General features: G+C 43.6%; 1 protein-coding gene across 2 annotated transcripts in view; it reads left to right on the forward strand.

Moving 5' to 3' along the window:
- LOC110522246 (androgen-induced gene 1 protein) overlaps positions 1-12450 on the forward strand; it is a 55927-nt gene extending 43477 nt beyond the window's left edge. The window contains exons 4-7 of one of the 2 annotated variants that reach the window (XR_002473275.2): positions 6717-6837; positions 7288-7403; positions 10509-10672; positions 11669-12450. Coding sequence is in view for 1 of the 2 variants with exons in the window: in XM_021600478.2 (XP_021456153.1) it covers positions 7288-7403; positions 10509-10672; positions 11669-11703 (315 nt within the window). In the remaining variant the exon portion in view is untranslated. The remainder of the gene's footprint in view (positions 1-6716; positions 6838-7287; positions 7404-10508; positions 10673-11668) is intronic. The other variant, XM_021600478.2, reaches the window with a different exon arrangement.
- The last annotated feature ends 12755 nt before the right edge of the window (positions 12451-25205 follow it).

The raw sequence follows: 25205 nt of genomic DNA on the forward strand, positions 1-25205 counted from the left end.
TATTTTTGGAAGAGGCCCTGTGAATGCCAGCACTATCCCAGGCTGCATGTTAGAGGGCTGAGGCAGGGAGGTGGCAGGTATCCATGGTCGACAGGTGTCCAGCTGACAGCTACTCTCCGGGAGGGCCGTGGGCCCGCTCTAACCCAGCTCTCATCACCCGCTGGCCTGGCTACTGCCTCTGGTGCCACAGACACATACACACAGTGGTGGTGAGCTGAAGGGGTCTGTAGGGGCACGAAGCTGCTCCCCGTCATCAGAGACACCTCTTCCAGTGTCGGAGGGTTAAAGAACAGCACTGCAGAAAAGATCATTGATATTTGAGTCTGCGTTTGATGTTTGTTTTTTTAACTTTCTAACAAGATGATGAGGGCTATGGACATCTGCAGACTCAGCAGAAATGAAGGCCTTTCTTAAAGCCACAGCTCTGACTCGCTCCTGACTGACCTTATTTAAGTGAAAACAGAGAGGCAACTCATTGTTAAACATTTTAATGTAGTGCTCTCAGAGCCCTCCCTGCCGTGCAGATGCTTACCGTGGGGGAACATTTTGACGGGAGATTTAGCTGAAAAAAATCTGATTCTACCTTGCTGCCTGGGCCAGTTGTGTGTGAAGTGGGAGAACAGATGTGCACGGTGTCTGAGAGAGACAGATTCAGTTAGCCGGAGAGAACAAACCCAGCTTCTCCAACAAGCCAGAGAGGGAGTGAGTGAGTGAGTGAGTGAGTGAGTGAGTGAGTGAGAGAGAGAGAAAGAAAGAAAAACAGAAAGAAAGAGTGAGAGAGAGAAAAAAAAATGAGTGTTCAATGGTATTGATTCTCTGCCAGGAAAACAATCCTTTCCCGTTTGAAGTGTTCTCTGCTCTGCTATTTCCTTCTGGTTTGCAGACTGCTGGGGGATTACTTAAAAAATATCGATAATTGCAGGTCCATTTTTCTGGACGCTAATATTTCAGGGCAGTCGGAGGCGCAGGGGTGTACAATATCATGATTGAGTCGCCGGCCACATTGAGCCTGGAAAAGTTACTAGGTTAAGTTCCCCCGTCCAAACCCTGTCATTAAAACGGGTGCATAGCTGGCTCACTAGCTCATCCTTGACAACTGGGAAATATTTACTAATCTCGACCCAGTGAACGATGGCCGTTTCACAGCTTGCTTTTTTTGCCCATTGTTCCCAAAGCCGGTGTAAAGCTTACTGCGTGAGTAAGTTGGTTAGAAAAACACAATTTGTTATTTTGTTCAAATGACAAACTCCTTGAGTGTGTCTCTGCTTTTGCAGTACATTTCCAAACATCTGTGATCATGTGGCAGCAGGTGAGGTGTGATACTGAACACTGGCTCCTCAACGCATAATGAGATAGTCTTGACACGACTCACTAAAACATTAATTTCTCATCTACTACTTGCCATTTTCGGAGCAACGTGAACCCGCTCCTCTCTGCTCTTTCTATTTGTTTGTTTTTTGACATGGCCTATCCTGTTTTAGCACTGGACCGCTTGAGTGAATTGCGCTTGTTTTGTAAGAGGGGATTTTCCACAGACAGTGCTGGCATCCAGTCTTAACCACAAGCATCTGAGAGCTCCTCAATCTGGTGGTCAGAGAGAGAGAGAGAGAGACTGCCACGTTAGATTAATGTGGGGGGGGGCGAAAAAACAAGTCTAAAATAAAACATGATGGGGGGGGGGTTGCTTGCTGACAGGGAAATAGGGGCTATGGGGACATGTGAGCCCTCTGTTGACTGGGAGCTGCTCAGAGTGTGGCGTGGAGCAGCTCTTGTGAGGGACTCCTTGTGAGGGAGTACTCTTTCTGTCACCCTATACCCTCTGGGAGCCCTCCACCAGTCCAGCAGGCATCCCATCCTGCCACAGCAAAATAACTGTCGTAAACAATCCCACAATGCCCTGATGGCAGCACACACACACATGTGGCCTGGCCTGGGAGGGAGGGGACAAGGGGGATAGCTCATGACACTATGTGCACAGGGAGAAATTACTTAAGCATGTCCGGCGTCTTTATTGGCCCTGATTAGAAAGGGAACTGAGAGCCCAGCCAATAATTCATGCTCCATATGCTCCATATGTGACAGAGGAGGTGGAGGAGAGGGTCGCTCTCACCTCACAGTGTTAGTAACCTACTGCAGGGTAACTCAACATTGGGGGGGGGGGGGGGGGGGGGGGGGGGGTTAAGAAAAGCCACCGAATCCCCAGTGTTTGTGCATACGTATGTACGCCTACGTATGTCCCCTTTGTCACTTACAGTCATTGCCACAAAGACTACTGGAACCAGTTCATTTGTGCATGGACAGTCTGTTATGTAACTGAATCAGTCTGACACAAATGGAAAGGCCAGAGACGTTGTGGGTTTAGAAATGCTCTCTCTTATTGTCTATTTATTTGTTCTCTGGCTGTCCATTGTGTGTGGTTATGGTAATTACGATGCTTTGCATAACATACACTCAGAGGTCTTCAAAATACTCCCCCAGCACTTGGATAGCAGTAGCAGACAACAATGAAAATAGAAGCACCAGTAGCTGAGGTCTCGCACTCCTGACCGCAGGGTGTCGGGTTCAAATCCCAACCAGGCTACAGCTGTGAATTTGACCCTAATTGCTCTGTGGGGAAACGGAGAGCCTGAGTAGCTTCCAGGGTATCTTCGCTGTGGACCAGGGCATCTGCCAAGCAACATGTTCAATGGAAATCATAGACCTCTCCATTGCATGAATGAAGAAGCATTGTCAGGGAGCATGAGAGCAAAGCTCATCATGGACAAGGTTTTCATGTGGCAAGTCAAAGGAGATTACGTGTGAGCACTGGCAGGGAGGGTTGTTCTTGGATCTTGTGTCAAAACCCGGTTCCTTCACTGGCCTGAGTCTGTTGTGGGAGAACTCTTCTCAGCAGTGCTAACCAAACTCTTTCCCCTGGATCACTCCACCTAATCCTGATTGGCCCGTAGGTGATAGCCATTAGTGCTCAAGTAAACCCATACTGTAAATCTAGAGGTTATTCTTGCCTCAACTTTTTTTTGTTTGTCTGAAAAAGAGTGTCAATGTCTACGTTTTTTTTCTATTAGAGAAAGAGGAGATTGAGAGATTGAAAACAAGTGAGGGAAAGACAGATAGATAAAACAGCAGGCAAGAGCACTTTCAGATCCAGGAGAGTAGAGTAGAGCAGTGGAAGAGCTCTTCTCTGTCTCCTGACAGGGAGGACGTAATGTCTCTGAGGAGATGAGGGACTTCTTACCATTATTATTTGCACCTGCAGCAGCTGCATAGATCTGCCGAGTGTCATGGCTCACTCCCAGGCTTTAACAGCGACACGTTAGCTTTAGGTGGGCTAACGAGGTGCCTTCAACTCTCAATCTCTAGTTTCTTCCTAACAGTCAACGGTTGGCGGTTTAGGTCACTGGAACGTTGCTTGCCTAACACTCTTCCCAGAAATGTGGCTGGTTGAAAGATTTAAGGCGTATGAAATTCTATTGTTCATCTCCAAGATCAACAGTCAGTTTGTCTTAATCTTGTTATCGTACCAACAACAAATTACAAACAGATTGTAGTTTATGTAAATGAATACAGATGTCCCCAGTTGTCTCACTAAGAAAATGGAGGTAATCTAGAAAGGTAAGTGTAACATAGATTAACTTTGAAATGTGACAAATGCAGCATGTGTCCGATGGTCTGACACGGGTATATACTGTAGTTAGATAGATTATGTCATTATGGTCAAAGAGTGAACGGGAGTGAGACAGAGAAGACAGACAGAGACAGAGAGACAGACAGAGAGAGGCAGACAGAGACAGAGAGGCAGACAGAGACAGAGAGAGGCAGACAGAGACAGAGGGAGGCAGACAGAGACAGAGAGAGGCAGAGAGACAGACAGAGAGAGGCAGACAGACAGAGGCAGACAGAGACAGAGTGAGCATAGTGAGCATAGCCTTGCTATTGAGAAAGGCCGCCGTAGGCAGACATGGCTCTCAAGAGAAGACACCACAAAATGAGGTGGAAACTGAGCTGCACTTCCTAACCTCCTGCCCAATGTATGACCATATTAGAGAGACATATTTCCCTCAGATTACACAGATCCACAAAGAATTCGAAAACAAATCCAATTTTGAAAAACTCCCATATCTACTGGGTGAAATTCCACAGTGTGCCATCACAGCAGCAAGATTTGTGACCTGTTGCCACGAGAAAAGGGCAACCAGTGAAGAACACACACCATTGTAAATACAACCCATATTTATGCTTATTTATTTTATATTGTGTCCTTTAACCATTTGTACATTGTTAAAACACTGTATATATATATATATATATATATATATATATATATATATATAAAATATGACATTTGTAATGTCTTTACTGTTTTGAAACCTCTGTATGTGTAATGTTTACTGTTAATTTTTGTTGTTTTTCACTTTATATATTCACTTTGTATGTTGTCTACCTCACTTGCTTTGGCAATGTTAACACATGTTTCCCATGCCAATAAAGCCCTTGAATTGAATTGAATTGAATTGAATTGACAGAGAGAGGCAGACAGAGACAGAGAGAGGCAGACAGAGACAGAGAGACAGACAGAGAGAGACAGAGACAGACAGAGAGAGACAGACAGAGACAGAGAGACAGACAGAGACAGAGAGACAGACAGACAGAGACAGAGAGACAGAGAGAGGCAGACAAAGACAGAGAGAGGCAGACAGGGAGAGAGAGGCAGACAGAGGCAGAGAGGCAGATAGAGACAGAGAGAGACAGACAGAGACAGAGAGAGGCAGACAGAGACAGAGAGAGACAGACAGAGACAGAGAGAGGCAGACAGAGACAGAGAGACAGACAGAGAGAGACAGAGACAGACAAAGAGAGACAGACAGAGACAGACAGAGACAGAGAGACAGACAGACAGAGACAGGCAGACAGAGACAGAGAGAGGCAGACAGAGACAGAGGGAGGCAGACAGAGACAGAGAGAGGCAGAGAGACAGACAGAGAGAGGCAGACAGAGACAGAGAGAGGCAGACAGAGACAGAGAGAGGCAGACAGAGACAGAGAGACAGACAGAGAGAGACAGAGAGATGCAGACAGAGACAGAGAGAGGCAGACAGAGACAGACAGAGACAGAGAGAGGCAGACAAAGACAGAGAGAGGCAGACAGGGAGAGAGAGGCAGACAGAGGCAGAGAGGCAGATAGAGACAGAGAGAGACAGACAGAGACAGAGAGAGACAGACAGAGACAGACAGAGACAGATAGAGGCAGACAGAGACAGAGAGAGACACAGAGACAGAGAGAGGCCAGCTGTGAGGAAATACTCGTCATTGTGACTGAGGTCGTAATAAGGAACACACGATTACAGCATTACAACCATTATGGCATGGGGATACTCACTGGGACTGTGTCTGTGTGTGTGTGTCGTGAGTGCAATTCAATAGAGTGATTAGAAAGCTTCATTTGTGTGACCATGACATGGTAGAATAGGTTCTGTTCTGCTGTAGTGTGGTGAGAGGCCAGTAAGATGTGTAATAAATACCACTGAATAACACTTACTAGCACATTAATGAGGAGTTGAGGGTAAAAACCACTGTTTCTCGGCAGAGATGCGTCAAGCCAACATGTCAGGTATTTAAATAACAGGTTAGATTGGAACATGGCTCATTTATAGCCACTGATGTGATGTGGTGTACATTGGGTCAACTGAGGCTAGACAGGTGTGGGAGGAGACTTTTCTGTTGGTCTGAATGTAAGAAGGCTGCCATCTAGCGACGGGTGTAAGTAATACATACATGGAGAGGCCAGACAGGGTCCTCCAATGATCTTTTTATGAGATAAGTACCATTGGAGCACTGTAAGCTTTGTTTTAACGTCCCAGCATAAAGGCTGCCCACATGCCGCTGACCAAAGCACAGTGAATTACATTCTCACCACATGGTTATATGGGCCGAGCCATTACCATTCACATTAACATAAAACTATTTCATTTTTGGATGAACCACATGGTAATACTGTATTATGAACCCAGGCCACTTCTAGCCCACTCAGTGGAAGTGTATGTTCAGGGAGCTGATTCATATTTCAATTAGCGCAAGAGGGAGGTCTCCGCACTGTGACCCTCCACATCTCCACCAGATGGTTACCACAGCTCTAGAGAGACTGTCATTAGCTGCCATTTGCAATTAGTCACATAGAACATTTCCTTCACGGCCACCCAACCTGTGCCTTTGTCAATGCCAGTGTGGTTTTCAGTCTGTTTCTGCTTGATACCAACTTATTTGGTACGGCAATGATTGAATAATTGGCTGAAGCAGAAACAGACTAGAAACAAGGTTAACTTTAGTATACTACCCTGTAGATATTAGCCTGTTACCGAGCCTGATCCTGTTACGATGTGCTTTCAAACCCAGCACTCCTATTTCTACTCAGCTGTGCGCAGACACCTAGACACGGACGCGGACACACACAGGGGTGTAAGGTAACGGTTCTATTCCTGACAGAGCGCAGGTGGTCTATAAGAACAGCAGGTGAGTCGTGAGCACGTTGATTAATTTGAGCCGTTCGTCAGGGCGCTGTCGCGTTCCGCTGCTCTGTGTGTGGTAGGCGGGACAGGGTGGGTTCTACCGGGCCCAAGTGGTCTGCTGGTTCAGCTAGGTGAAATAACATGGTGAGAAATAGCAGCACGACCCGCACAGTAAATATTAAAGGGTGTTAATAGTTCATGTTGTCTGCTGTAGGCCCCGGGGCCCCCACTCCTCTGCAAACACATCTGTGCCACGCTGGAGACGCAGGCAGACTCTAAAAAAAGATTGGATCCTTTCAGCACGTCGGAAAACAGGTGCCACATCGCGAGCCAAAGTAAGCAAGATTACTGAACTCTTGACAAAAGTGAGGTGTGTCAGCGAGAGAACACAAGAGGGGAGCAGTGGGGATTTTAATCATAAGACACTCACTCTGGAGAGCAGAGCACGTCATCTGTTTAATGTCTCCCACACATGGCTCTAGAAAAAAACTTCATTACCCTCTTATGACCCTGCACTCCGTGTCCCAGACTGACAGAGCTTCTAGACTCCCACTGTTTACATGAGCCCATCTACAGTATGTCTGCCTGAGTACCTCATCATAACATCACTCTCTGTCTCTCTCTCTCTCTCTCTCTCTCTCAAAGCCATTCTGTGTGTTACTAATGTGTCATGTCTCTATCGTTGTCACTGAGCCTGAGGTGAGACAGGCGGCGTGTCGCTTATAGTAGCTAGCTGTCTGTACGTGGCTAACGAGAGTTCTTTCCCTCTGTGTTCTCTGCTCCAGCACACCACCGTCCTCCCCTTCATCATCATTGAGATGAGGACCACGCACCACCAGTATCCCAGCAGGCCTTGTGGACTGATAGCTGTGTGCAGCTTCGCTGTGGGATATGTTCTATGGTAAGAGCCCCCTTTTCTTCCCACAATGGTAGGCTGGACTCTTTTTTGTTGTTGTTGCTAATTGATAAGAGACCATAAGATGTTATTGTCCGTTTCCACTTAACTTTGGTTTTAAAATACAAGAACATACTGTACAGAACAGAGAAACATCACTTTATAAACACTGCATAGTGAAGACCAGCAGGCCCGCCCCTCCCCAGTGAGCATGTTATCAGGCTAGCTGGCTACCTCTCCTCTCCAGGCCCATGGCTCTGGCAGCTAGCTCCACTTCAACACCTGTTTCTCATGGCTCTGTCCCTCCACACCCTCATGATGGATGGCCCTCTCCCAGCATGATGACACACAGTCTCTCGCAAATCTCCTGCAGATAAAACAGCCTCTAACCTTCCTCTATCAGTCAGGAAAGAGAGAAAGCGAGAGAGAGAAAGCGAGAGAGAGAGAGAGAGAGAGAGAGAGAGAGAGAGAGAGAGAGAGAGAGACTGTCTCTGGTCTGGGAGAGAGGCCTGCCTTGTGACAAAACATTCTACTGAACCAGAGAACCAGACCCTAATCCTGACACGGCACGGCAGATTTAATGCTCACGGAAGAGGGGAGAACAGGAGAGGCTGGGAGCTGGAGGAGCCCTCTACTGCAGCTAACCAGGGCCGACAGCATGGAGAAAGGGTTTCCAGAATCACCTGAAATGTAGGAGTACCACTAGAAGTGTCAGGGCCCCCACCTCTCTCTGTATTAATCCCTGGCTAAAATGAAGAGGATTATATCCCCACACGTCTCACAGGGTCAGAGAATCTGTCTCGCTTCCCTCAGCAGGAGAGGGAAAGTGCTGGAGCTGGGTAAATCCATAGTCTGCCTTACACGGGGATTACCCAGCTATGGAGTTACAGAGAGAGAGAGAGGGGGAGGGAGAGAGAGGAGGAGGGAGAGAGAGGAGGAGGGAGTGAAAGAGAGATAGAGAATGATGTCAAGCCTAAAGTAGGACGAGTTATGCTTCAGTGGCAGACGATCTGATCTGTGTACTGTTTTGTTAGTCTGTCAGACACTATCAATAATACAGACACAGGTACAGTAGGCTCAATAATTAGGATTTTCTAAAATCAGGAAACTGAGGAAATGCTATGTTACTAAAAGGAACATTGGGATTTTCCCCTGAATCCATGGAGTCAGTCGGAAAAATATATATATTGTGGCTTACGAAAGAAGCATACAGTACATCATAAATGAGGGGAGAGGTCAACGGATGTAACAACGGATGTAACTGTTAGATGAACAACCTTGTTTGCCCCCACATGTGCAAACGGAAGACCTAATATTCCCATTCAATTAATTGCCCAATTGTTGAATTCAGCTAATTGAAGCATTTACATAATTTACCATACTCACAGCTTCTCCATGTGGTCTAAAGTAGTCTAATCACTTGATATTAGTGAGATCACCTGTATTGTGGAGCAGCCTAGGGCCAGGGTAAGGGCCAGTCCAGTCTCACCCTGAGTGATAGCTTTGGAATCAGTGAGCTAAGGAGAGGCTGTGAGTGGACCAGCTGACACACTACTGTCACCTGTCACTAATGTGCCCTTGTCCAGTACTGTATGCTCTCTCTCTGAGACCTCCCCTGGCAGTTTCTCTCCCTCTCTCTCTCTCTCAATTAAATGTCGATTTAAGTAGCTTTATTGCAAGTGAAATAGATAATAAACAAAAGTGAAATGAACAAAAAATATACAGTAAACATTACACTCTTTCGCTCTCCCTGAGACATCCCGTGGCAGTGACTCTCTCTCCCTGATATCTCCCCTGGAAGTCTCTCTCTCTCCCTGAGATCTCCCCTGGAAGTCAGTCAGTCAGACTCCCTCTCTCCCTCCCTCCCTCCCTGAGATCTCCCCTGGCAGTCTCTCTCTCTCTCTCCCCGAGATCTCCCCTGGCAGTCTCTCTCTCTCTCCCCGAGACCTCCCATGGCAATCTCTCTCTCTCTTGCTCTCTCAATTAAATGTCAATTTAAGTGACTTTATTCAAAGTGAAATAGATAATAAACAAAAGTGAAAAACAAAAAATTTACAGTAAATATTACACTCTCTCCCTGAGACATCCCCTGGCTGGCAGTCTCTCTCTCTCTCTCCACAGATGGTACTTCCAATGTCCTCTGCTACTGTTATGTATCAGTAGCACTTTATGTTCAAAAGTGTACAATGAGTATACCAAACATTAAGAACACCTTCCTAATATTGAGTTGCACCACGACCACCTGGATTCACCTTGTCAGTCTGTCATGGAAAGAGCAGATGTCCTTAATGTTTTGTATACTCGGTGTATGTTACATTCATTTCAGTGGTTCAGCATAATTTAGGGCCGGTATGTTTTTAGAATCATCTCACTATAAAAAAAATGAGTCTCTGGATTCCTACAGTAAGACAGCTGTCTGTCTCACACTCAAATGACCAGACTCCTAACTTTATGAAAAGGAAGTGGCTGGATACTATAGTAGGCAGACAGACAAAGGGACACGGAGAGTGGGTGTACTACAGCTACAAAGGATCCCGACTTTGGCCATCTTTGAGCCTCTATTGCATACACACGATAACATACACACTATACACATGGATTTTGTAGTGTAGATATGCGGTAGTGGTGGAGTAGGGGCCTGAGGGCACACAGTGTGTTGTGAAATCTGTGAATGTATTATAATGTTTTTAAAATTGTATAACTGCCTTCATTTTGCTGGACCCCAAGAAGACAGCAGCTAATGGGGATCCATAGTAAATACAAATACAGACAAGTGGGTATAATTGAGCATAAAGGTGTGGCTAAGGGCTGTTCTTATGCGCAACGCAACACGGAGTGCCTGGATACAGCCATTAGCCGTGGTATATTGGCCATATCCCACAAACCCCTGAGGTGCCTTATTGCTATTATAAACTGGTTACCAACATAATTAGAACACTAAACAAGCCATTTTTGGTCATACCCGTGGTATACTGTCTGATATACCACGGCTTTCAACACAACCAGCATTCAAGTCTCAAACCACCCGGTTTATAATATAAACAAACTCTCTACTCTCTTTCCTTATATATCCCTCTATCATCTCACCCCTTACCTCCCTCCCTCTGTCAGGATGTGCTGGGTGCATCATGTGACCGGCGTGTGGGTCTACCCCCTGTTGGAGCAGATCAGTCCCCTGGCGAAGGTGGCCTTCTTCTCCTGCCTCACTGTCCTGATTAACATCTACTACGTCCTGGGAGAGGTCCTCAACAGCTACATCTGGGACGGCTCCAAATGTAAGCCCTCAGCACGTCTGGCAGCTGCTCCTTCTGTGTGTGTGTGTGTGTTCCACAGTGTGGAGCGGGATAGCATGCTAAGGGCCTCTACTAGCATGAATCCTTGTGGTTTCAGAGCCTCTAGTGGTGCTCTCAATCACACACCAGCACTCACCCACGAGTGCAAACGAGTTCAAAAATGTGTACACACACTAACACACACACGCAAACACAAGTACACCGTTGAGCTTACACACACACACACACATTCCTGTACCTATTTGCATTTAAAGTGCGGGCTGGGAGGTCCGTGGGAGGAGAGCTATCTGCAGCGCTACAGATGGGATAGGAGAGAAGAGTCGAAAAGCAGACTGACTGCAGCTAGCAGACAAATCCCTCCATCCCTCCTCCTCCCACCTGTTTAACACTGACCCACAAATCAACACTACCCTTCTCTTTCCTCTCACACCCTTCCACGTCCTACAATCTGCTCACTCCTCCCACATCTCTCTTTCCTTTCTAATTCATCTTCACCCCTCCCGTTTCCTCTTCTCCTTTCGTTCCTTCTCCTCCGCCCGTTCTCTCCTCTCTCCCTTTTGTTTGTCAGTCCCTTCTTCCTCTTTCTCCCTCCTTTCTTTCCAATCCCCTCCCTCCTCTCCCTGGTCTAGTCCTGCTGTGATTTAATTCATTTCTCTCTCCCACAGCTCCTTCCCTCAGAGCTCATATTCCCATCTCACCGCTCCAACATAACCTCAATATACCCAAATGGGACATTTAATGATAGCTACAGTATATGAGGCCAATTGGTCTGCTATGAATGTTCAATTTGGCATTTCATTTTGGATGGAGTGACTACAGAGTCGTATTAGAAATGATGGTCTCTGAAAACGTACAAACTCTTTAGTATTCCTGTTCTTTGTCTTACACAACTTCATATTCCCCCTCAACACCACTGATTCAAGTTATGCATGATTAACAAGAGAAAACCTTGCATTGATATTCATATCTGTCTTCCAGGTGTTATAGACACAGACAAGGCTAAAGCTGACTGAAGGCCATTGCGGAGTAGGAACACTGCGTTGTGGGTCGCTGCAAAGACAGGCCCAATCCCAACCCGGACAGCATAATAACAACCTCTATGTAAATCAATTATTTAAAAAATATGTGAGAATATGATCAGATTTTTTTCTCTTTTGAAAATAACCTTTTGGGCTTTTAAAGTGCTGAGTCCTCCTCTTGAAGTTGTTGGACTGTAGCTAAGACCTGAGATGCCTGTTTCCCGTCAATGACAAGGTGGGATATGAATTCACCACTTTGCTATGGACTAGGAGGTATTGCGATGACATTACATTTACTCACGTATTAGTATTTACTATTTAATCATCCTGTTTATCCATCTCTATGACTCAAGTATTATCTGAACACCGAGTATACTGCATTAAATGGAATGAACTTATTGCTATGGGTGTGATATTAATCTTAAGATGCTTAGGCACTCCGGCAGAGTTAGCAAAAGCCATGTATCAGGATTAGCTTTCTCTTCTTTTTCTCCCTTTTCACTGGAGAGCTTTCTAGCGAGGGCATCTCTCCTACAGAGTGGCATGAATGACAGCCTTTTCCTGGTTGTGTAGTGTCTAACAGCTGTACCATAGAATGTTATTTTCTAGGACAGCCAGAAAATAACATCAAAAGTACCCCTTTCTTGTTTTTATGTTTTTGTAAAAAAGGGATGACAGCGTTTGACTCTTGAAGTGTGTGTATGGTCTTTCAATAAAAAGGTGTTAAGTTATTTAGAGCGAGTCAGATGTGTCGTGTGTGTGTGTGTGTGTGTGTGTGTGTGTGTCAGTCAGAGTCTCACTACAGCTCTTCTCTTCAATTAAAAAGAAAAAATCACCACACTTGTGATTTAATGTTTGGCCTATATTTTCTCTGGCATTTCTGTCTGTCTTCTTTAGACACAGACTCTGCCCTAACATAACAATTCCTTTGTGCAGTGCTGGACAAGCTCTTAACGAGAAACACACATTCCAGCCCATAAGAAAATGGGTTAGCTCGACAGACTAAATAACCAGAAGCTCAATACAAAAGAAATGTACCCATAATATGCCTTTTCATTCACATCACAGCTATTCCAAGGCGCTAGTAACTCTGGGAGACAGACCTCAGAAGGTCTCATGAAATAATATGTTAGCCTATAAATGAAAGTATACCACAGTAGCATAATAGATAAATGGGATAAATTCTTTATGAGTGGCTGTAAGTTTGTTTTGACAGTGATATGATCTCAGCTGCTATTTATCATTTTTAAACAGGCTGTCATTGTATTACAACCCTATAAAATGTTTTAAACGTAGAGCCAAAACTGCAAAACACAACCGTGTACTATACTGCATCTCCTCTCTAGCTATCCCCACTTCTTAGAAAACAAAACCTCTAAAAGTTTGCAACCAGCCAGCTCCCGTAATAGTAGCCGTCAGCTCAATTATATGGAAAAATTAAACCCTTCTCATCCATTCCTCTGCAAACACAGTCGTTTGTAGTGAAACAGAAATAGGTGCTCTTGACAACTGTGGTTTTTCATCCTGATAGATAATGACATCTTTGCCGGGTAAGTTGTTTGTATACATTTTTGTCATGGTGGAGTGTGTGCACCGTCGCAGGCTCTCTGTCAGCTTGATAACGAGAGAACGACACTTCATAGTCTTCTCATTAACACTGCCGGTCCCCCATGTGGAGGTGACAAATTGAATGCATTTTGAAGGATTTTTTGCTGGCATACATTAGCATAGTAATTGGGAAGTAAACGGTGTTTGGTAAGCAGGAGATGCTTGAGCAACATTGCAAGGCTTAGTCACAGCCAATCAAAAGTATGATAACTACAAACTTGCAGGCGGAAATGCCAGAGTCTGAGCACAAATAACATCACCGCTCAACGCGTACTGACATTAGTGGAAGTAAAAGCAGTTTAAATGCAGCCTTTCTGTTCTCCAGGCCCCAGTGGGTGGAAAATCATAGAGTGACACCAAGCAGCTCATTCAGCGGGCACAAGATGGAGGCCCAAATATAGCCCTGCATAGTGGCTCCAAGTACTCACTGTGGTGGCACTCAACCCCTGCACCCTCCAAGCACAGAAAATATGGAGTACACAGATCCTTTGGCAAGGTGTGTGTGTGTGTGTGTGTGTGTGTGTGTTTGTGTTTCTCTGCCGGATGTGTGGGGGCAGGCGGCTGAGCATGTGTACTGAGCCAGTCTTAGGCAGGGATCCTGAGTGGTTCTTTGGCCATAGCAGCAGAGCTCTACATGAGTGACCTTCAGGGGGGGGTTGTATGGTCAGAATGTAGCGAAGGGCATGACATCTCTCATCTAACACGCCACTACTGCAAGCATCAAACATTTAAAACCTTTATGTAGGAATGAACCATAACACACAAAACCAGAGGGAACTGGAGAGAGGTTATTATTACGTGATTAAGATCAATAACATGACAGCATGTAAGGGCCTAATCACTGTTTGTAGAAAAAACTCTCAAAGATAAATTATCTAAAAACCTGAGGGATGGAGCTGGAGAAAAGAAAGCACTCTCAAATTCATACACAGTGACTCTGTCAATAAAAAAAGTGGTCATATGAAGCAGATGCTAAGCTACAGGACTGTTTTGCTAGTACAGACTGGAATATGTTCCGGGATTCATCCAAAAGCATTGAGGAGTACACCACATCAGTCACTGGCTTCATCAATAAGTGCATTGATGACATCGTCCCTACAGTGACTGTACGTACATACCCAAACCAGAAGCCATGGATTACAGGCAACATCCGCACTGAGCTAAAGGGTAGAGCTTCTGCTTACAAGGAGCGGGACTCTAACCCGGAAGCTTATAAGAAATCCCGCTATGCCCTCCGACAAACCATCAAACTGGCAAAGCGTCAATACAGGACTAAGATCGAATCGTACTACACTGGCTCCGAAGCTCGACGAATGTGGCAGGGCTTGCAAATTAGTAGACTGCAAAGGGAAGCACAGCCGAGAACTGCCCAGGGACACAAGCCTACCAGATGAGCTAAATTACTTCTATGCTCGCTTCGAGGCAAGTAACACTGAAACATGCATGAGAGCATCAGCTGTTCCGGACGACTGTGTGATTACGCTCTCCGCAGCCGATGTGAGTAAGACCTTTAAACAGGTGAACATTCACAAGACTGCAGGGCCAGACGGATTACCAGGACGTGTACTCCAAGCATGCGCTGACCAACTGCCAAGTGTCTTCATTTACATTTTCAACCTCTCCGTGTCTGAGTGTAATACCAACATGTTTCAAACAGACCACCATAGTCCCTGTGCCCAAGGACACTAAGGTAACCTGCCTAAATGACTACCAACCCGTAGCACTCACGTCTGTAGCCATGAAGTGCTTCGAAAGGCTGGTAATGGCTCACATCAACACCATTATCCCAGAAACGCTAGACCCACTCCAATGTGCATACCGCCCAAACAGATCCACAGACGATGCACCCTCTATTGCACTCCACACCTGGACAAAAGGAACACCTATGTGAGAATGCTATTCCTTGACTACAGCTCAGCATTCAACACCATAGTGCCCTCAAAGCTCATCACTAAGCGGCGTGGCTGGGTGCTTCCGGTGACGCAACTTAGGAAATGGCTGCCTGTTTTTTCGTACTGCACATCAGTTGGGTATTTCCCCACCTAAATTCAAGTATTTACTCTGAGCATTATAATAACTTACACAAAATGGAAAAATAGGAAAAGGTAGCGGAGCTACCCATAACAAGACAGAAGAAGATATAATCGTCGATGAACCCGAGATGGCTAACGCTAGCGCAAATAAGATAGCAGCAGCAAAATAACCCTAGTTTCGTGAGGTGATGAAGGAGGAATTGGGCGAGGCACTCACAGGCTTACGAGAGGAACTTCGAGAAGATGTAAGAAAATAACTAAATGAGTTCAAGAAGGACATTAACTAGAAACATGAAGAAAACAAATTAGAACTTCACAGCATATCTACAAGAATGGGGGACTCAGAACAGCGCATTGGGGAAACGGACACATGGAACTTTGCAGTCATGAAAAAAGTTGAACAGTCACTGAAAAGCCAACAGGTACTGCAGGCAAAAGTGACAGAACTCGAAGGTTTCTCACGTCGAAACAACATTAGACTTTATAAAGTAGTAGAGGGCGCAGAAAAAGACTATGCCCAATTCGTGGAGGGTCTATTCAAGGACATACTTGAAGACGACCCTGACCTGGGATTCGAGAGAGCACACCGAGCTCTGGCCTCAAAACCCCCCAGCGGCGCCCCACCAAGATCCATAGTACTACGGTTCCTAAAATTCTCAGTTAAAGAGAAAGTCTTACATGCAACCTGGAAAAAGCCTGTTAACTTCCAAGGCCAACGAGTGTTCTTTGATCATGACTACGCGGGAGAGATACTGAAAAGAAGGAAAGAATACACCCCCATTAAGAAAGCACTTAAAGAGAAGAGTATTCGCTTCCAAACACCATTCCCGACATAAATGAGGGTATTTCTGGAAAACGGCCCGGTTACATACGAGCATGCAGACGAGGCGGCTGAGGACCTGAAGACAAGGGGCTTCCCAGTGGAGTATACCGCCAGGAGAAAGGTGACATCACCAGTGGAAAGACTCGAGCAGGCTCTCCCATGGATCGTTGTCGACAAGCAGGGTCATGGAGAAAGAGGGAAACCATCTCGGCAAGAGGACGTTTACATCCGAGAGAGACTCAGGCATTTCCAACGGGAAGATGGAAGAGACTGAATCAGATTTAACAGAATTAATAGTTCCCGCGAGCTGTTAAGACTGGGTTGTTATGGTTGACATTGCAATAGGTAAAATATCTCCCCTATTTAACCCTAATGCTGAACAAAGGTGAGTAGCCAAAGGGCATGTACTCTTTATGAACACACTAAGTAGTGTCACATTAATAACGTATATATTAGCTAAGGATTAATGACACATTGACGGGGCGACAGAAGGGCATATCAGGGGGAGGATTCATGATATGCAAGCATGACCGATATAGTTTCACTTGTAATTAACCAATGTGTATAAGCGACGAAATAGGCGCGCTTATTATTTTCGGATCCACCAGGTCTTGTTTGTGACTACGTCACGCATTTTCATATCTGAGCGAGGGGCAAATCCTGCGGACAGGCTCATCCCCTCAAACCCCAGAGGCAAGAGACAATCCTCTGACATGGGAGTCCAAATACCAAAGTATTTCCCCACTTTGGTTTACTTTATTATCGTTCTTGATTTTTCATTCATTTTTAGGCTCATGATAAGCAGGCAGATATGGTGCACAGGTCTTTTTTATTTATATTGATGCACCATCGGTAATTTAAGGTCATAAGTCTCAATGTAAACAGACTGGGGAGTGACATCAAGAGAAGTAAGGTAATAGCAAAGATGAAACGGGATAGTTGACATACTATTCTGGCAGGAATCTCACTTATCCACACCTGAACACGAGAAACTAAAGAAAATGGGATATAGGAACACTTTTTTTTCTTCTTACAAAATGGGTAGAAGGGGAGTTGCAATCTTGATCCCAAATTCAGTTAATTTTGAGTTTATGTCAGAAATAAAAGACAAGGAGGGTAGATTTATACTTGTTAAATATAAACTGGATAACAAGGAAGTTACATTTATTTAATGTATACGTGCCCCCGGGGAGTGACATGGTCTTCTACAGGAAGGTGTTTGATTTAATTGCCACAGAAACCTCTGGCACTCTTATCTGTGGAGGGGATTTTAACACAGTTCTAAACTCAAACTTGGACAGCACAAATCAAAATAGGAAAATGAGTCTAGTTGCTAAAAAGATCAATAGGATACTGCAGGATCTAGGACTGCTCGATGTGTGGCGTTGACACCCACAAGACCGATAAGGAATATACTTTTTACTCAGCCCGCCACACTGAATACTCAAGGTTAGACTACTTTTTTATGTACAGGGCAGATAGACACAGGCTTAAGGATTGTAGGATCGGGCAGAGCGACTTATCAGATCATAATGGAGTTTACCTTACTCTACACCTTGATAGCAAACCAATAAATACTATATGTAGACTTAATACAAACATGCTGAATGATCCAGCATTCAATGAATCAATAAAGACAGAATTGAACATTACAGTGCCTTGCGAAAGTATTCGGCCCCCCTTGCCACATTTCAGGCTTCAAACATAAAGATATAAAACTGTATTTTTTTGTGAAGAATCAACAACAAGTGGGACACAGTGCTCCTTGGGATGTTTAAAGCTTGGGAAATCTTTTTGTATCCAAATCCGGCTTTAAACTTCTTCACAACAGTATCTCGGACCTGCCTGGTGTGTTCCTTGTTCTTCATGATGCTCTCTGAGCTTTTGACGGACCTCTGAGACTATCACAGTGCAGGTGCATTTATACGGAAACTTGATTACACACAGGTGGATTGTATTTATCATCATTAGTCATTTAGGTCAACATTGGATCATTCAGAGATCCTCACTGAACTTCTGGAGAGAGTTTGCTGCACTGAAAGTAAAGGGGCTGAATAATTTTGCACGCCCAATTTTTCAGTTTTTGATTTGTTAAAGAAGTTTGAAATATCCAATAAATGTCGTTCCACTTCATGATTGTGTCCCACTTGTTGTTGATTCTTCACAAAAAATATAGTTTTATATCTTTATGTTTGAAGCCTGAAATGTGGCAAAAGGTCGCAAAGTTCAAGGGGGCCAAATACTTTCGCAAGGCACTGTATCTGGAGAATAATGATAGCGGGGAAGTATCTCCTGCTACATTGTGGGATGCAGCTAAGGCAGTTATTAGAGGAAAGATCATAGTCACATCTCTCAAGAAAAAGATTAAAGCACAGAAACTGCTGAAATTACAGGAAACCCTAAGAAACTTAAAACGATCTCATAGTCAATACAAAGTCCCTCTTATATTACAAGAGATTCAAAAGGTAAAACAGGAAATTGACCAGATTTATAGAGAAGAAGTAGAGAAAAAGCTTAGGTTCCTGAAACAACGATATTATGAAGCAGGCTCAAAGGCAACCAAATTACTAGCATGGAGACTCAGGAAACAACAAGCACAGAATATCATTTTCAAAATAAAAGACCCCAAAACAATGAAGATCACATGCAAATTAGATGAAATACAGAATGCATTTGTATCACATTACACAAATCTGTACAAGCAACCAGAGAAGGCAGATGCACAGACAATAGAGCATTTTTTGAACTCAATTGATCTCCCCTCATTTGGGACAGAGCAAAATGATAGACTAGAAATAACTACTGAAGAAATGAATAAAGCAACATCTCAACAAAAAGTCAACAAGTCTCCAGGCACTGATGGCTTCCCTTCAGAATGGTTCAAGACCTTCAGAGAACAACTAACACCTCTACTTAAGGCCTGTATTAACTGGACTCTGAGGGAGGGGGGTCTCCCACCGTCATGGAGGGAGGCCATCATATCTGTAATCCCAAAAGAGGGTAAAGATAAGAATGCAGTTCATATAGACCTATCGCAATTCTTAACACAGATTATAAACTATATGCATCAATAATAGCCAACAGAACGGAGAACATAATCCCAGAATGTATTGACGGAGATCAAACTGGTTTCATACAAAATAGGCAGACACAAGACAATATAAGGAGAACACTACATGTCATGGACCACATTACTCAGAATAAGACAAGTGCAATATTAATCAGCCTAGATGCAGAAAAGGCATTTGATTCAGTGGGATGGGATTACCTATTCCAAGTTATGGAAAGATTTGGTTTCAACAAAGAAGTGATACAGTGCATCAAAACACTGTATTCATGTCCGACCGCTAGAATAAAGATAAATGGACATTTGACACGAACGATCAAATTAGAGCGAGGGGCAAGACAAGGCTGTAATCTTTCACGCACGCTCTTCTCCTTGTACCTCGAACCATTAGCACAGGCAATAAGACATGACCCAACCTTAGAGGGAATAACAATAAGAGGCAGTGAACACAAGATATGCATGTATGCTGATGATGTTCTGTTATTCCTTGAAGACCCAGGCTCAAGTGGACCTAGACTGATGGATGTTTTACAAACATTTGGAACATATTCAGGGTATGTGCTTAATGTACACAAGACCCAAATCCTAGTATATAATTATACCCCACAGGAAGAGCAGGTATAACTTCCACTGGACCTCTTCATCCATTAAATATATTGGAGCATATCTACCAAAGATACACCCAAACTTTATTGCATGAATTACGATAACATCACCAAGAACATATATGATGACCTATAGGTGGAATTCACTTCCCTTAGATCTTAGTAGTAGAATTGAAACAATCAAAATAAACATCCTGCCAAGGTTACTGTATTTGTTCCAATCACTGCCCATACAAATCCCACCTAAACAGTTTAGGGAATGGGATGAACGGATATCAAGGTTTATCTGGAACAGTAAGAGACCAAGAATTAGATATACAACATTACAATTACCAAAAAACAGTGGGGGTATGGCCTTACCAAACCTACAAGATTATTATGTGTCAGCCCAATTGAGACCTCTGGTGTGTTGGTGCAATTCAGAATACGAATCCAAATGGAAAGACATAGAAACTACTTTGACAGATATTCCCAAAACTGACTGTATGGGTAATAAGGACATGGTAATAGAAATATACAATATACAAAATCAGTGGATACATTTCTCTCTGAAGACATGATTTAGGGTAGTTAAGCAAAATAATTTAGACAGAGAGATCAAACTGCTGAGTTGGCCCGCATACAACCTCAGCTTCATCCCGGACAGCAGATTTAAACAATGGACGCAGAACGGCATCACGTCATTCAGTACAATTATAAGGAATGGGGACCTAGATAACTTCCAGGACCAAAGTAAAGAACGTGGCTTGGATAAACAAGATTTTTACAGATACCTACAAGTCCGACACTATTTCTTAAGGGAGATAAAAGTGACTGACCCTCGAGCACCTCAAATTAATCCAAGTATTCACTAACGCATACAACTTGGGGAGTAACAAAAAAACATTTACAAATCTCTACTTGGGTATTCAATCACCAAAGAAACATTCTACAAACTATATTAAAAAGAAATGGGAGGAACTTAACATTGAAATAACTGATGAAACATGGTTGAACATATTAGAGACTCAACATAGCTCCACCAACTCCAGGTCATGTAGAGAATTCTGTTGGAAGAATGTTATACGTTTCTTCATAACACCTAAACTGAAATCAAAACAGACTGGCTCCCTACACCCTTGTTGGAGAGAATGTGGGCTATCAAGGGTGGATCACTCATATCTTCTGGTCCTGCTCCGCAATCAAAACTTACTGGGGAGAAATAAGATCGAACATTGGAAAAATAATGGGATTTGACATCGAACAAACATTCATTTCTTTGTACTTGGCTGAAATACCTGATGACTTACACAATAGAGAAAAGTACCTCTTGAAGGTCCTACTGGCAGCCAGTAAAAAGGCTTTCAGTAGGAAATTTCTACAAAAAGACCCTCCCACAGTGACACAATGGATAGATATTGTAAAATAAATATACCACATGGAGCAAATTACCTTTGCTTTAAGAACTCAACAGGAGAGAGGTAAATATTGGGAAAAATGGGTTTCATACTTGAAAAAGGTCTAATTCAAAGATGTCAATGTAACTAATATGATGATGAAGATATGACGTGCACTGTAACTGACAGATCTTTTTTGTTGTTCTTTTATTTTACATTATTTGTACTTTCTTTGTGTTCCTACAATAAAATCAGAGTATATTTATATATATATATATATATATATATATATATACAGTGCCTTGCGAAAGTATTCGGCCCCCTTGAACTTTGCGACCTTTTGCCACATTTCAGGCTTCAAACATAAAGATATAAAACTGTATTTTTTTGTGAAGAATCAACAACAAGTGGGACACAATCATGAAGTGGAACGACATTTATTGGATATTTCAAACTTTTTTAACAAATCAAAAACTGAAAAATTGGGCGTGCAAAATTATTCAGCCCCCTTAAGTTAATACTTTGTAGCGCCACCTTTTGCTGCGATTACAGCTGTAAGTCGCTTGGGGTGTGTCTCTATCAGTTTTGCACATCGAGAGACTGAAATTTTTTCCCATTCCTCCTTGCAAAACAGCTCGAGCTCAGTGAGGTTGGATGGAGAGCATTTGTGAAACAGTTTTCAGTTCTTTCCACAGATTCTCGATTGGATTCAGGTCTAGACTTTGACTTGGCCATTCTAACACCTGGATATGTTTATTTTTAAACCATTCCATTGTAGATTTTGCTTTATGTTTTGGATCATTGTCTTGTTGGAAGACAAATCTCCGTCCCAGTCTCAGGTCTTTTGCAGACTCCATCGGGTTTTCTTCCAGAATGGTCCTGTATTTGGCTCCATCCATATTCCCATCAATTTTAACCATCTTCCCTGTCCCTGCTGAAGAAAAGCAGGCCCAAACCATGATGCTGCCACCACCATGTTTGACAGTGGGGATGGTGTGTTCAGCTGTGTTGCTTTTACGCCAAACATAACATTTTGCATTGTTGCCAAAAAGTTCAATTTTGGTTTCATCTGACCAGAGCACCTTCTTCCACATGTTTGGTGTGTCTCCCAGGTGGCTTGTGGCAAACTTTAAACTACACTTTTTATGGATATCTTTAAGAAATGGCTTTCTTCTTGCCACTCTTCCATAAAGGCCAGATTTGTGCAATATACGACTGATTGTTGTCCTATGGACAGTCTCCCACCTCAGCTGTAGATCTCTGCAGTTCATCCAGAGTGATCATGGGCCTCTTGGCTGCATCTCTGATCAGTCTTCTCCTTGTATGAGCTGAAAGTTTAGAGGGACGGCCAGGTCTTGGTAGATTTGCAGTGGTCTGATACTCCTTCCATTTCAATATTATCGCTTGCACAGTGCTCCTTGGGATGTTTAAAGCTTGGGAAATCTTTTTGTATCCAAATCCGGCTTTAAACTTCTTCACAACAGTATCTCGGACCTGCCTGGTGTGTTCCTTGTTCTTCATGATGCTCTCTGCGCTTTTAACGGACCTCTGAGACTATCACAGTGCAGGTGCATTTATACGGAGACTTGATTACACACAGGTGGATTGTATTTATCATCATTAGTCATTTAGGTCAACATTGGATCATTCAGAGATCCTCACTGAACTTCTGGAGAGAGTTTGCTGCACTGAAAGTAAAGGGGCTGAATAATTTTGCACGCCCAATTTTTCAGTTTTTGATTTGTTAAAAAAGTTTGAAATATCCAATAAATGTCGTTCCACTTCATGATTGTGTCCCACTTGTTGTTGATTCTTCACAAAAAAATACAGTTTTATATCTTTATGTTTGAAGCCTGAAATGTGGCAAAAGGTCGCAAAGTTCAAGGGGGCCGAATACTTTCGCAAGGCACTGTATATATATATATATATATATATTTTTTTTTAAAGCTGGACTTCCTGACGGGCCATCCCCAGGTGGTAAGGGTAGGTAACAACACATCCGCCACCCTGATCCTCAACACGTGGGCCCCTCAGAGGTGTGTGCTTAGTCCCCTCCTGTACTCCCTGTTCACTCATGACTGCACGGCCACGCACAACACCATCATTACCTTTGCCAATGACACAACAGTGGCAGGCCTGATCACCAACAATGATAATACAGCATATAGGGATGAATCTGGGTTTGGCGAATGCCAGGTGAACACCTCGTGCCCCAATGCATAGTGCCAACTATAAAGTTTGGTGGAGGAGGAATAATGGTCTGGGGCTAGGCCCTAGTTCCAGTGGAGGGAAACACTTTTTTATTTATTTTTTTATTTTTTTATTTTACCTTTATTTAACCAGGCAAGTCAGTTAAGAACAAATTCTTATTTTCAATGACGGCCTGGGAACAGTGGGTTAACTGCCTGTTCAGGGGCAGAACGACAGATTTGTACCTTGTCAGCTCGGGGGTTTGAACTCGCAACCTTCCGGTTACTAGTCCAACGCTCTAACCACTAGGCTACCCTGCCGCCCCACTACAGCATACAATGACATTCTAGACGATTCTGTGCTTCCAACTTTGTGGTAACAGTTTGAGGAAGGCCCTGTCCTGTTAACAGCATAACAATGACCCTGTGCACAAAGCGAGATCCATACACAAATGGTTTGTCGAAATCGGTGTGGAGGAACTTGACTGGCCTGCACAGAGCCCTGACCTCACCACCATCGAACACCTTTGGGTGAATTGGAACGCTGACTGCGAGCCAGGCCTAATCACCCAACATCAGTAGGCGAACTCACTAATGCTCTTGTGTCTGAATGGAAGTCCCCACAGAAATGTTCCAACATCTAGCCTTCCCAGAAGAGTAGAGGCTGTTATAGCAGCAAGGCACTTTACAGGCCATGGATAGTGTCCACTGTCCATTCAAACTATGCTCTAAGGGTATAAAACACTGTCAATAATATGAAAATAAAAATGAGTGCTGATGCAAAAGGCTGAGCGAATAAGTGAAAAGATGAAAAAGTACATTTGATTTCTTTGTCAGACAAACAAATCCATAGGACCCATGGTTGTGTTCCAAGTCTGTTTCAGGAGAACCCTTTGTTAGCTACTCCCTTTACCTCATGTTCGTTCTCTACTCCTCACCTCATTACTTAACGAATATTGCCCCCTGCTGGATAGCAACAGTATCTCACTCCTTCCTTGTTTTGGGCTTGGGGGCTGAAAGAGAATGGGAAAAATCCAAGTTGCAGGCCTACTGTAGGTGGAAATACTTAAGATACACATGTTACAAGATAACAGTAGCAGATCTTAACATTTGGGTTCTCCTGTTTATAAAAAGGTCTTCAGCATTTACACTGCTTCTTCTGCTCTGAAACATGAGAAACACTGAAAATTAAGGAGTATATATATATATATGAATAAAGTATATGAATGATCCTATTCAACTATTCAAATCAAGGCTGCTGCATTAATGAGGATGTATTTGAACACGGGATGCATTTCTACCAAAATGCTGTAAACACTATAGACTGTACTTTTATTGATGACCCAGTGTGGGGTAGATCAGCAGAATTATGTCTAGAACAGATCCACAGTCACCAAACCTGCCATTATAACACCCATACACCATCTGTCTCACTGTTAAAGTAAAACAGATAATGACCTATACTCAGACATGTACTATAGAGGAATTCTCAAGGTAATAACCCTCACGATGAGCATACACCAATGCTATGGTAAACCGCAATGGGTAAACTCAAGTTTACTGCTTGATGAGGTCAAGGACACTGATCAGGCGAAGAGCTCCTGCACACCTGGCACCTGATGCGTGGCTCCAGTCACATAGAGCAGAGTTTCCCAAACTCGCATCCATGTCAAGACAAAAAAACAATGATTGCAAAGTTAAACAAACCATTATCCAAAGCTTATTTTACCTGTAAAGGAGGTGGAGATTATTATTAGCAGACCATTACAAGTAGTTTGTTGTTGTAATAATTTAC

This window comes from Oncorhynchus mykiss, chromosome 4 (genome assembly GCF_013265735.2).
Source record: "Oncorhynchus mykiss isolate Arlee chromosome 4, USDA_OmykA_1.1, whole genome shotgun sequence".
NCBI lineage: Eukaryota > Metazoa > Chordata > Actinopteri > Salmoniformes > Salmonidae > Oncorhynchus > Oncorhynchus mykiss.